Source organism: Salmo salar, chromosome ssa18 (assembly GCF_905237065.1).
Source record: "Salmo salar chromosome ssa18, Ssal_v3.1, whole genome shotgun sequence".
NCBI classification, from domain to species: domain Eukaryota; kingdom Metazoa; phylum Chordata; class Actinopteri; order Salmoniformes; family Salmonidae; genus Salmo; species Salmo salar.
This window is the reverse complement of record NC_059459.1, coordinates 55,133,540-55,148,064: the sequence shown is the minus strand read 5'-3', so window position 1 is coordinate 55,148,064 and position 14,525 is coordinate 55,133,540. Positions and strand designations below refer to the sequence as shown.

Genomic DNA, 14,525 nt, shown 5'->3' with positions numbered 1-14,525 from the left:
AATGAAGGCTATTCCATGCGAGAAATTGGCAAGAAACTGAAGATCTCGTACAACGCTGTGTACTACTCCCTTCACAGAATAGAAAGAGGAGTGGGAGGCCCCGGTGCACAACTGAGCAAGAGGACAAGTACATTAGAGTGTCTAGTTTGAGAAACAGACACCTCACAAGTCCTCAACTGGCAGCTTTATTAAATAGCACCCGCAAAACACCAGTCTCAACGTCAACAGTGAAGTGGCGACTCCAGGATGCTGGTTACACTTCACAATAGGACAACTCTGACTGACCGCATCATCTATCTGTAGTCTAAACTGTGGCACAAATTGTGGGATATTTCACACCTAGCCGAGATATTAGACTATCCCTTTGTAAATTAATGGAGGTGTGAATGTTTCTGTCTGAGCATCTCTCCCCTCTTGCACTGTCCTGTAACGGGCAAAATAATCAGCTGGCGGAGGTCCCGGAGTTGAGAGAGAACTTGGGTAAATACAATGGCGCAATTACACTTGACATGTGGGTGCCGATTTAAAAAAAAACTTTTGCCTTACAGTCCACCGCATGAACAAAGAGTGTTTGCTCGTGGAGAGGGTGCTATTCGCCACGGAGTGGGACAGTTCCCAGCTCCAAACTGCAGATAACATGAGGCCAGCTACTGTGAAAGAATACTTGTAGATCTTGTTGCTTTCCTCTATCGCTTCAAAGAGGCCACGCTCGCCTTGGAGGCAAGCAAACAAGCCTACTCTTCACCTGGTAATTCTGTGGTTCCAAAGGATAAAGCGTCACCTACAGATGGATTTGTGGTGTCAGAGAGAAGCCAGCTGCGATCCTGCGACCGGGCACGGTGGATGACATCCTCTTCCTGCACAGCAATTTGAAGAGATCTGAGTAATGAATGGACTGTTTTTGATTTTATGGATTTAGTGGCTTTATTTGTTGGCTAATATTATTAGGCTCTTTCAAAGCGTTTTGAGTTGTCAATGTGCCACAATGTGCCACAAATGTTAATATATTGTTCTTAATTCATGACATGGTTTCTGTTTAGCAAAATGTTCCATAGACATGCAGACAAATTAATTTGTGCAGAAAAAGGAATAATAGCCTACTGTCGGTAGTCATAGAAACAATTAGGCAAAACCAATTGATGTTATTTTATTGGCTAATGGATCGGCTCTTGGAACTCATTAGAGGCAGCTTCTTTCTTCAATATAATCATTCATTCAGAAGGTTAAACCCATAGGTCTTCAGTAAATTCAGTTAGATTACCAGGTTCATTTTTTATTAGGTTGTTATAATCCACGCCTTCTGGGAATTTGATCAAATCCAAAAGTTATGGGCGGAGTTAGAATGTTGGTTGTCCAGAAGTATTTCAATGGAAATGTACTTTTAATCTGTCTGTCTGCATATTTCAAGACATGGCATATGAGGCTGCAGTGAGATATCCGACGGGTTGGACGATACTTTTCTTTTATCTTGAAAAAACATATACTTAAACACTGGGAATGAACCAATCCTCCATCATGAACACAATGGAAAGGTCAAGTGCTTTATTATCCAAATGTTGAAAGTGCGTGGGCAACGTAGAGAAACAAAATGGTGCAGTTTGAGGCCATGTGGTTGAGAGTGATGCTGGAGATGGGGGGGGTGTGAGCATGTGGGTCTGAGCAGGTGTGATGTAGTTGATGCTTGTGTGATGTTGTCGTTTGTATGTGTATGTTTTGCATTGTAACAACAACAAAAAAAGAGTTTAAAAAAAAGAGTAAAAAATAAATATAGGAAAAATTACAGCTCACAACACAAATCTGATTATTAATTATGAATAGGATTTATTTGATTTCTTTAAGTTTACATTCTTCATTGTAATCACAATGTAACAAATAATTGAACACATATACACACACATGAACAGATTAACTTGGTCAAAACATTTCTTTATTAAAGACGATTAGAAAGAATGTAGGTACTTATTTATTTAGATCCAAAGCCAGAAATGAGTGAGTCACTCAGCTTTATGCTGACAAAATAGCCTACTAAATAGGCCAAGCCTAAACTAATTCATTAAATTGCCTAAATAAACTCGTAACAAATAAATGAAATAGCCCAGTTCTTGAAAACATGGGCAACCTTTTTCCGTCCTTATCCTCGCTGGACTCTCATTCAGTTTCTTCTTCACATCATCAAAAAAGGACTCCATGTTTCAGAAACTCACTCTATATAGAGCAGGCAGTCAGTCGCTCCACACTGTGGTAAATAAAGCTAGTTTGTAATCTTAGAATTCTTTCTGTCTGATTTTCGAGGGGGAGAAACCGAAAGCAATGCCAAAAGCATAATCAGCGTTCTAACTCCCACTTGTGATAGTGTGGCGCAATGACGAAATGAGCAATTTACCACAATATGCCACTATCTACCACAAAGTGGTCACGGCATAACCTCAAAACTTTTAATTGAGGAACCACTGTACCTGACCTGCATTTTTGTGTGGTTGACCTTGGTAATCATCAACATCATCACCATGAGCCTGCATTACTGTAATGCACCTCCACTTCCCCTACATTTCCCCCTCCTTATACAGATAAATCCTTTCTGTGGTCTGTGGTAGACCATCTGCTGCAGGTATAAATATCTATCTGTGAAAGACAAGCCTGCTGTAGACCCTCTTAGGACCTTCACTCTCTTTTTCTCTCTCCCTCTCTCTTTCCCTCTCTCAGGAGAGAGTGAGCGAGGGACCGAGAGAGAAACAGAGAGAGCGAGATGTTGGTTCAGGTTACCCGCGGTGCTGGCAGAGGGTCAGTGGATCTAGGGTGGCGCCAGGATTTAAACACTCCTTTTAGTTGTTTCATAATTCCTCTGACCCATTAGGGACCTGAATCAAAGAGAGAGAGGTAGGAGGAATGTTCTGTAGAGGACTGACTGATAGTACGATAGTTTCCCAGTTCAACCTGGTTGCATAAGAGCAACATAACTATATACGGTCTCCAAACGTAGAATAGAACCAATATATCCACTCACAGATCTACAAGTAACACTAACTATTGTCACCACATCATACAGTACATTGTGTTATGTACAGTTTGATCCCTCGCAATTAACTCTTTCTAGTCCAATCACTATAAGACATATTGAAAACAATGCTTGTTGCCTCATGTCCAGCAGCTTCCAGGTTTACCCGGCTGGGCCAGAGTGTTATGATCATATTCAGGACAAGGTTCACATGCAAGCACAAACACTCACACGCACACACACAAACACACGCATGCACACAAAGGCAACTCTGGACAGGGTTCATCCCACAGGCCCGGATATTAGAAAGTTGGCTGCGTGTGTTACATTCTAGTGTGGCTCTAACCAATGTGAATCGAGCTTCCATTGGAAAACATGTCCACCACTTCCTGAGCAACATTCAATGGTTATTGTTTTGCAGCTCTTTTATTGGGATGGTGCTTCCCTGGGTCAGGTTGTTAAAAGGTTGTCATAAGGTTGTAAAGAAGTTGTAGTGGGCCACAATGATTCCCGTGGTGTAACACGGAGCAGCTGAAACATCACTCTTTCTTCCTCTCCTTCCCTTCTTTTTCGGAGAAAAGAGGGAGTGAAAACCTATCGGTGCCTGTGAAAAGAAAGGAATTCACTTTGTTTTATTAAATGACTGGAAAAGGGATTGAGCTTTCCAGCAGGCGTGTCCAGGGAGTGACGTCAAGGGGGTTTTGTGTATTGTGTGTTGTTGCCATGGTTAATGTATTGTTTCAGTGGTTATTAGGTTTGAGAGAGACAGAGAGAGGAGAGTTTCAGGTTGTATTTGTTGTATGTACAGGATACACATGGGGCTCTATTTGAACAAACCTAGCGCGTTGGTAAATCTAAGTGCATGCGGTAGCACTACATCTTCAGGGGTGTGTCAGAAATCTTTTTGCTATTTTCGCAATCACAATTATCGGCGCACTTCCTGGCGTTGGCGTAAAGGGCTGGGTTTTGATGACTAAACAAGTTGTGCGTGGGTCGAGACTTGGCCCGTCACTGGCCAATCAGAACGTGCTCCATGGCGAAATATGTGGTTGATTCAAGATGTGTATTTACGGTCTTTTATGTATTCCCTTGGAATCAACTCCAATTCCGATGTTAGTCCGGTATAGTTTGTTAAATGGCTTACAGAAACGAAATAACAAAATGTAGACCTACCTTAGCTAATTACATTAACTTGAACCCATTTGCAGTCCACATTATTCTAAGTAATTGCATGGCTTCAATAGCTTTCACACTGATATAGGGGCTAGGCCTACTGTAAATTAAATTATAGCTGAGCATGAACATGCCAAACATTGTCAATAAGAAAGATTCAGTTAATTATTGATAAGGCCTAAAAAGAGAACAAATAAATTCTGATCAAATTCTAAACCAAACAAAACAACATAGGCTATATCACACTTACAGGCACCGTCATTTCTCTCATTGGGCATATAATATTAAAACGACGCAGACTATGGAGGGTTTTACGCACATCCAAACTTTTCACAGTAGCTGGACAAAGATCCAATATAAATAGAATGTCCACTCCCTGTTATACTGCTCCCAAATAGACCTATGTTTTATGAACAGAATCGGAAGCGTCTTACAGATCAGATCGCAATCACATATATCCAGAAGTTGCGTTGCAAGCGCACCACGGACGTTGTCACCATAAAACCAGGAAGGCGAATCATTGTAATAAAATTAAACGGAAAACGAGCTATTTTTACAGGTTACAGATAGCTTCTAAATACAAGGTTCCCCAGGTATTCACCGAGATACTCATCTCTCGTTTCATAAAGGGCATGAGCACGTAGCCTACATCGTGGAAGGGGTTTTACGGACGTCCAAAAAGCCTTATTTGAGAGGAGGGGAGGCTATGCTTGGTTTTTAATCAAATAAAACGAAATGGGGAAAAAATAAAACTTTTTTATGTTTCTAAATATGTCAATATTCATGCCATAACCAACTGATTTACTGCTAAAACCAGCTTTTGATTGGTCTTAAATATCCCCGTCAGCGCTGCCTGAAATTAGCACTTTGGATCATGTTTTTAAGGACTCACCTCTAATATTTCCACCCCACAAGCAAGCTGATATAACACAGGTAAATTGCTGATCCTAGCGTTAAGGCTGGAAAATGCCAGTGCACCAGTTTTTACATGATGAGATTGCTAACTAACGTGCGTTTGACACTAGTGCCCCATTAACACCGGCCGAAAAATAGAGCTCACTGTCCAACAATTTATAGTACAATATTTACACATGTATCAGGGAAGGGTGGATTGGGGGGCAAATGTTTAAATTGTGCAGTATTAGCAACAGTAAGTAAGAGTATCCGAAGTTGTGATGTGTGTGTACTGTAGCATGAATGTATATGTGTGTGTGTGCTGTTTCTCAGTGGTATGTTGCTGCCAGCCACAGTGGTTAATGAAAACAAGAGGATGTGTAGAACAGACTCTTGCGTGGCAAAATGCTCGTCCTCTGACTTGTTCCAGACTGTCACTCAAGCTATCTGAGCTCAGTGTTGGTGTTATCTACTGTGTCCTTATCCCCCTCTCTTCTTTGAGCCTCTCCTCGTGAATTTCAGCTAGAGTTATCCATCTGCACCACCCCCTCATGCAATTTAGCCCTCATGACAACACACTGCTATCTTTGATCCTATGCCTAATTGTGTTCTCCTCTCTTTCTCTCCCCACTCTCTCCCCCTTTTCCCCCTTCCGTGCAGTGTGTGGCGTTGACCTGGCCCAAGGGGGGTTCTTTGTGCGCCAGGGGGAGTACATCTGCACCCTGGACTACCAGCGGATGTACGGCACGCGCTGCTTTAGCTGTGAGGAGTTCATCGAGGGAGAGGTGGTGTCGGCCCTGGGCAAGACCTACCACCCACGCTGCTTCGTCTGCGCCAGCTGCAAGTAAGAGACACACACACACACACACACACACACACACACACACACACACACACACACACACACACACACACACACACACACCTACTTGCATGTGTACATACACGATGGCAGACACACACACAGGGGTGGGGGGTGGACACACACACACACGCATACACATACACATCCACACACATCACCAACAGTGGTGGAGACACGAGTGCATACACCCCTAAGGGATACTCAGACACACAGACAGATGGGTGCCCACATTCAAATGGGCATGTGGACGCTTTGAAGACACTCTCAATACCGTAGTTTGACCTGCAATCCCTAACTCATTCAAATTGAATACTGTATGTGTGTATACTGTATGTGTGTGTGGGAAAGTGATGTGGTTTATCAGGTCTTGGAAGGTAATGGGAGCCTCTTTCGCACTGAAGCAGGAATGTTAAGTGTGTGGTTAGGAACTCACAGGCCACTTATTTCTAGAGCAGTGTTAGGTTTCCCACTGAGTGTGTGTGTGTGCCTGGGTGGGTGGGTTGTGCATGTGCCACGTGTTTGTGTCATACACTGTGTTCTTGTGTGGGATTTGAGGGTGAAACATGATCCGCAATTCATTGGTCCAAAAACATCTGATTAGTGTTAGCACTCTATCCACCTCTCTCTCTCTCTCTCTCTCTCTCTCTCTCTCTCTCTCTCTCTCTCTCTCTCTCTCTCTCTCTCTACTCATCATTTTAGGACTTCAAAACCTAACACATTCTAAATGTATCCATCGTCTATTCACCGTTATGATATAAAATATGGTAACGCTAGCATTTCCCCTTGCTCTCTCACAAAGGAGACACTGTATTATCCCTGAGGCTAACATTATCCGTTTCCGTCCTCTCCCCTGTCATCCCCTAAATCCAATTCCAGCCTGTTCTCTCTCTCTCTCTCTCTCTCTCTCTCTCTCTCTCTCTCTCTCTCTCTCTCTCTCTCTCTCTCTCTAGTGTCAGTCAATGGGGTGAGACAGGGATGCAGCTTGAGCCCACCCTTTTCAACATTTATATAAACTAATTGGCAAGGGCACTGCAGCACCCGGCCTCACCCTACTAGAATCTGAAGTCAAATGTCTACTGTTTGCTGATGATCTGGTGCTTCTGTCTCCATCCAAGGAGTGCCTACAGCAGCACCTAGATCTTCTGCACAGATTCTGCCAGACCTGAGCATTGATAGTGAATCTCACTAAGACAAAAATGAAGGTGTTCCAAAAAAGGTTCAGTTCGCAGAACTACAAATACAAAATCCATCTAGACACCGTTGCCCTAGAGCACACAAAAACCGATACCTACCTCAGCCTAAACAACGTCCACAAAGCTTTGAATGATGAGGGAGAAAAAGGGCCTTCTATGCCATCAAAATTAGGATCCCAATTAGGATCTGGCTAAAAATACTTCTGGGGCCTGCTCACAAATCAAGAATTCACAAAATGGGATAAACACCAAATTGAGAATTCTGCAAAAACATCCTCCTTGTACAACGCAAAACACCAAATAGCTCCAACAGTGCAGGGGTATGTAACAATTCACAACAATACACAAATCTAAATGTAAAATAATGGAATTAAGAAATATATAAATAATAGGACGAGCAATGTCAGAGTGGTATTGACTAAAATACTAGAATAAAGTATATACATATGAGATGAGTAAAGCAGCATGTAAACATTATTAAAGTGACTAGTGTTCCATTTTTAAAGTGACTTGTGATTCCATGTCTATGTACATAGGGCAGCAGCCTCTAAGGTGCAGGGTTGAGTAACCGGGTGGTAGTCGGCTAGTGACAGTGACTAAGTTCAGGGCAGGGTACTGGGTGGAGACCAGCTAGTGATGGCTATTTAACAGTCTGATGCCCTTGAGATAGAAGCTGTTTTTCAGTCTCTCTGTCACAGCTTTGATGGACCTGTACTGACCTCACCTTCTGGATGATAGCCGGGGTGAACAGGCCGTGGCTCGGGTGGTTGATGTCCTTGATGATCTTTTTGGCCTTCCTGTGACATCGGGTGCTGTAGGTGTCCTGGAGGGCAGGCAGTGTGCCCCCGGTGATGCGTTTGGCAGACCGCACCACCCTCTAGACGGCCCTGCGGTTGTGGGCGGGGCAGTTGCCCTACCAGGCGGTGATACAGCCCAACAGGATGCTCTCAATTGTGCGTCTGTAAAAGTTTGTGAGGGTATTAGGGGCCAAACCATATTTCTTCAGCCTGCTGAGGTTGAAGAGGCGCTGTTGCATGGGTGGACTGTCTATGTGGGTGGACCATTTCAGATTGTCAGTGATGTGTACGCCGAGGAACTTGAAGATTTCTACCTTCTCCTCTGCGGTCCTGTCGATGTGGATAGGGGTGTGCTCCCTCTGCTTTTTCCTGAAGTCCACGATTAGCTGCACAGGGCAGGGTTCAGACCCAGGGCCCTGAGCTTAATGATGAGCTTTGAGGGTACTATGGTGTTAAAGGCTGAGCTATAGTCAATGAACAGCATTCTGACGTAGGTATTCCTCTTGTCCAGATGGGATAAGGCAGTGTGCAGTGCAATGGCGATTGCATCGTCTGTGGATCTATTGGGGCGGTAAGCAAATTGAAGTGGGTCTAGGTCTAGGGTGTCAGGTCAGGTAGAGGTGATATGATCCTTAACTAGCCTCTCAAAACAGTTCACGATGAAAGAAGTGAGTGCTACAGGGCAATAGTCATTTACCTCCAGTTACCTTTGCTTTCTTGGGTACAGGAACAATGGTGGACATCTTGAAGCAAGTGGGGACAGCGAACTGGGACAGGGAGAGATTGAATATGTCCGTAAACACTCCAGCCAGCTGGTCTGCGCATGCTCTGAGGACGCGGAATGCCGTCTGGGCCGGCAGCCTTCCGAGGGTTTACACGCTTAAATGTCTTACGTCGGCCACGGAGAACGAGAGCCCACAGTCCTTGGGAGGGGGCCGCGTTGGTGGCACTGTGTTCTCCTCAAAGCAGGCGAAGGAGAGCCCCTCAGCAAGCTGGTCCTGGGGCTCTGATCACAAACACAAACAGACCCCACAAAGCCCCAGGACAGCAACACAATTAGACCCAACCAAATCATGAGAAAACAACAAGATAACTACTTGACACGTTGGAAAGAATTAACCAAAAAAACAGAGGACACTGGGATGCCCTTTGGCCCTATTAGGGCTCCCGAGTGGCGCAGGCGGTCTAAGGCACTGCATCTCAGTGCAAGAGGTGTCACTACAGTCCCTGGTTCGAATCCAGGCTGTATCACATCTGGCCGTGATTGGGAGTCCCATAGGGCGGCGCACAATTGGCCCGGCCGTCATTGTAAATAAGAATTTGTTCTTCACTGACTTGCCTAGTTAAATAAAGGTTATATTAAAACAATTTTGTTTACCTGACCACTACCTGACCACTGTGACTGACCCAAAATTAAGGAAAGCTTTGACTATGTACAGACCCAGTGAGCATAGCCTTGCTATTGAGAGAGGCTGCTGTAGGCAGATCTGGGTCTCGAGAGAAGACAGGCTATGTGCACACTGCCCACAAAATGAGATGGAAACTGAGCTGCACTTCCTATCCTCCTGCCAAATGTTTGACTGCATTAGAGACACACATTTCCTTCAGATTACATAGGCCTACAAAGAATTTGAAAACAAATCCAATTTTAATAAACTCCCATATCTGTTAGGGGAAATACCACAGTGCCATCACAGCAGCAATATGTGTGACCTGTTGCCACAAGAAAAGGGCAACCAGTTCAGAACAAACACCATTGTAAATACAACCTATATTTCTGTTTATTTATTTTCCCTTTTGTACTTCAACTATTTGCACATTGTTACAACACTGTATATACTGTAGCCATACCGTAACATTTGAAATGTCTCTATTCTTTTGAAACTTTTGTGAGTGTAATGTTTTCTGTTTGTTTCTGATTGTTTATTTGACTTTTGTTCATTATATTGCTTTGGCAATGTAAACACGTTTCCCATGCCAATAAAGCCCTTTGAATTGAGTTGAGGGAGCGAGAAAGAGATAGACTCCTGCAGAGTTTCAGGTGTTGACTGTGGCTTGGCCTAAGAGCACATTGTTAGTCCAGACTTCACAGCAGTGTGTGTGTGTGTGTGTGTGGGGGGGTGTCTCCCTCCTTACTCTTGAACCTCAGTAGCCTGGCTGTGACAGTGTGACAGTGTCAATATAGTGGGGGGATATGAAAGTGTGTATGTGTGTTTGTGAGTGTGTCCACTTATCCACCTTCTTGCACATGTGCGTGTCTCCTTATTCTTCACCTTCCAGTAGTCTGGCTGTGACAGTGTAGTCCTAGATACCAGTGCTTTCTCCTTGGGGTGTTGCATAGAGCAATGGGTGATAAACATAGCATTATATCAGCTCTCACTGACTTCTTTAATTACTTGTTACTTTTATTTCTTATTCTTATTCGTGTTTTTTAAACTGCATTGTTGGTTAGGGGCTTGTAAGTAGGCATTTCACCTGTTGTATTCAGCGCATGTGACTAATACAATTTCATTTGATTCGATTCAGCCAAGGCAACACGAAACCCACTGACAATCTGTCTTAGGCGACTGATAAACTTCACTGACTGGCTATAGCTAGCAAACTAGCTAGATCATATAACTCATTATCTGCATATGAGTGATCATTATTGACATAAATGTTTATTCCCCAGATATACCAGTGTCTTATCACATCACGCCAATATCATTTGTTTGATTTCTGTCCCGTAAAATAACTCATAAAAGCCATGTCTGTAGCGTGTGTTTTGCCCTAAGCCATCGTTATTTTCTTTTTGTCCACGATTGATGTCACCCTTGTATTCTGTGGCCCGAAAATGGCGTCTTCGTAAAAGAAAGTAGAAATGACAGCCAAAATGTATTGAAAGCAAAAAGTGAAAGTGTTATGGTTTATATGGGGGTGCCACAGGGTTCAATTCTCGGGCCGACTCTCTTCTCTGTATACATCAATGATGTCGCTCTTGCTGCTGGTGATTCTTTGATCCACCTCTATGCAGACGACACCATTCTGTATACCTCTGGCCCTTCTTTGGACACTGTGTTAACTAACCTCCAGACGAGCTTCAATGCCATACAACTCTCCTTCCGTGGCCTCCAACTGCTCTTAAATGCAAGTAAAACTAAATGCATGCTCTTCAACTGATCGCTGCCCGCACCTGCTCGCCCGTCCAGCATCACTACTCTGGACGGTTCTGACTTAGAATATGTGGACAACTACAAATACCTAGGTGCCTGGCTAGACGGTAAACTCTCCTTCCAGACTCGCATCAAACATCTCCAATCCAAAGTTAAATCTAGAATTGTCTTCCTATTTCGCAACAAAGCATCCTTCACTCATGCTGCCAAACATACCCTCGTAAAACTGACTATCCTACCGATCCTCGACTTCGGCGATGTCATTTACAAAATAGCCTCCAACACTTTACTCAATAAATTGGATGCAGTCTACCACAGTGCCATCCGTTTTGTCACCAAAGCCTCATATACTACCCACCACTGCGACCTGTATGCTCTCGTTGGCTAGCCCTCGCTTCATACTCGTCACCAAATCCACTGGCTCCAGGTCATCTACAAGTCTCTGCTAGGTAAAGCCCCGCCTTATCTCAGCTCACTGGTCACCCCCAAAGCCAATTCTTCCTTTGGCCGCCTCTCCTTCCAGTTCTCTGCTGCCAATGACTGGAACGAATTGCAAAAATCACTAAAGCTGGAGACTCTTACCTCCCTCACTAGCTATAAGCACCAGCTGTCAGAGCAGCTCATAGATCACTGCACCTGTACATAGCTCATCTGTAAATAGCCCATCCAATCTACCTCATCCCCATACTGTGTTTATTTATTTATCTTGGTCCTTTGCACCCCAGTATCTCAACTTGCACATTCATCTTCTGCACATCTACCATTCCAGTGTTTCATTGCTATATTGTAATTACTTTGCCCCCACAGCCTATTTATTGCCTTACCTCTCTTATCCTACCTCATTTGCACATGCTGTATATAGGTTTTTCTACTGTATTATTGATTGTATGTTTGTTTATTCCATGTGTAACTGGGTTGTTGTATGTGTCGAGCTGCTTTGCTTTATCTTTGGCCAGGTCGCAGTTGTAAATGAGAACTCGTTCTCAACTAGCCTACCTGGTTAAATAAAGGTGAAATAAATAAATAAATGAAATATGGAGACGTTTGCCTGTCACCTTTAATTCTGCAGTGTAGTGACAGACGATGGACCCTTCAGTAAGACTGATCCCTTCTAGGAAGTTATGTATGGAAGTGAGTTCATTATTTGTATTCAGAGCTACATCTCGTATAATCTGACGTAATGGACATTTCACACATACAGGTATAACACAAACAAAAGCACATAAGCATACACGAAGATAGTGCATTCTGTTTTAGTGACCTGAATCTCTGTGCTATTGTGACATCTTACTTGTGTTGTGAACTGATGGTGTCTTGCTTTGTGTGTTGATTGATAGACAGCCATTCCCTGCCGGTGACCGCGTGACGTTTAACGGTAAAGAGTGTATCTGCCAAAACTGTACACAGCCCCTGCCTGCCAACAGCCCTGCTCCCATACAGGCTGTCCACAGTAAGTCACCACACACTACACTACACATCCTCTTCTTTTTTTTTATCTCACTATCACTCTCCCTCATTCTACATAGCCTATACAGGATATACTGTATGTCTTGCTCCATCACTTCCTATCACTTTCCAGTCTGTTTCTTTCTCTCCTCCTGATAAATCTCTCTATTTATGCCTGTGTCTTTCTCTCCCATTCCCTTATCTCTCTTTCCCTCGCCCCCTCTCTCTCTTATCTCTCTCTCTCTCTCTCTCTCTCTCTCTCTCTCTCTCTGACTCTCTCACTCTCTCTCACCCCCCTCTCTCTCTGTCTCCCCCATGTAGACTGCTGTGGCTGTGGGAAGGAGTTTAAGAACGAGCAGTCCCTGGTAGCGCTGGACAAACACTGGCACCTGGGCTGCTTCAAGTGTAAGGTGTGCAACAAGGTGCTCAACGCAGAGTACATCAGCAAGTGAGTCCCTCGTGACCTTAACACCACCACGACACCACAGGGTTGTTCCACCTTTTGAAAAGTGTTAGCTTTGGTCAAGAAAACCTTTTGATTTCATCTCATTTGAACATTCTGTCATAAGGAGCACATGCTGACCTTCATAAATAACACGTTTTCCCATCTCAAAAGTAACAGGTTTGGCCGTAACAGGGTTGGCCGTAACAGGGTGGACGAGTTCATCTTAAATCGTCTACAAATCCCCTCGTGACAGGGAAAATGGACACTTGTTGTGTGAAACAGGGAGTGGCAGTTGTATGCAAGCTTCACAAAAATGGTTCTATTGTAAAACATTTCGAGCCTGTCTATCGATGGATAACATGGTTGATGTGTTATGTTTGACCCGCTCAGTTTTCCACCACAAAACACTGGAAAATGGCCGAAAAGGGTAGAACCAGCTCACCAGCCTTTCCACTATGATTTGACTCTTAGATGTTCACTGTTTCACCATATTGAAACGAGAGTTCAGTTCACGTAACAGGGTTGACTTTAGAATGAGGGACAGGCGTAAATGAATCACTAAGCACATTCAATTCGTCAAAGCCGCAAAATAACTAGGGCTTTATAATGATAGTGAAAACTTGTAGAAATTGTGGGGTTAAGTGGGTTAAAATATTCCTATGAGTCACAGAGGGTGCACAGAGTGACATGACAACATGTTGAATTTTGCCACTTTAGCAAGTCTTTATTCATATAAAAAATCTGATTGATTGAATTCTCCATGTGATTCATATTAAAGGGCACTTAATTTAATATAACGGGCTTTCAATATTGGTGTACAATTACTACTTCAAATATCAAAGAGACACTAAAGGCAGTCATTTCGTGGAACAACCCCAGTTCCCCAGGCCTTAACTTCTCTAGGGCCGGCGGGACGAAATCGTCCCACCTACGTAACAGCCAGTGGAATCCTGTGGCGCGTTATTCAAATACCTTAGAAATGCTATTACTTCAATTTCTCAAACATATGACTATTTTACACCATTTTAAAGACAAGACTCTCGTTAATCTAACCACACTGTCTGATTTCAAAAAGGCTTTACAACGAAAGCAAAACATTAGATTATGTCAGCAGAGTACCCAGCCAGAAATAATCAGACACCCATTTTTCAAGCTAGCATATAATGTCACAAAAACCCAGAAGACAGCTAAATGCAGCACTAACCTTTGATGATCTTCATCAGATGACACACCTAGGACATTATGTTATACAAGTTCATATTTATATCAAAAAACAGCTTTTTACATTAGCATGTGACGTTCAGAACTAGCATACCCCCCGCAAACTTCCGGTGAATTTACTAAATTACTCACGATAAACGTTCACAAAAAGCATAACAATTATTTAAAGAATTATAGATACAGAACTAATCTATGCACTCGATATGTCTGATTTTAAAATAGCTTTTCGGTGAAAGCACATTTTGCAATATTCTCAGTAGATAGCCCGGCATCACAGGGCTAGCTATTTAGACACCCAGCAAGTTTAGCACTCACCAAAGTCAGATTTACTATAAGAAAAATGT

General features: G+C 43.3%; 1 protein-coding gene across 22 annotated transcripts in view; it reads left to right on the top strand.

Annotated features, from left to right (window-relative positions):
- The window catches only part of LOC106577496 (actin-binding LIM protein 2), a 110,198-nt gene that overhangs the window by 59,630 nt on the left and 36,043 nt on the right, over positions 1-14,525 (top strand). For 21 of the 22 annotated variants that reach the window (XM_014155538.2, XM_014155537.2, XM_045701284.1 and 18 more), the window contains exons 3-5: positions 5,723-5,906; positions 12,407-12,519; positions 12,837-12,963. In XM_014155538.2, the coding sequence (XP_014011013.1) occupies positions 5,723-5,906; positions 12,407-12,519; positions 12,837-12,963 (424 nt within the window). Of the gene's footprint in view, positions 1-4,881; positions 5,102-5,722; positions 5,907-12,406; positions 12,520-12,836; positions 12,964-14,525 lie in introns of those variants that run through there. The other variant, XM_014155545.2, reaches the window with a different exon arrangement.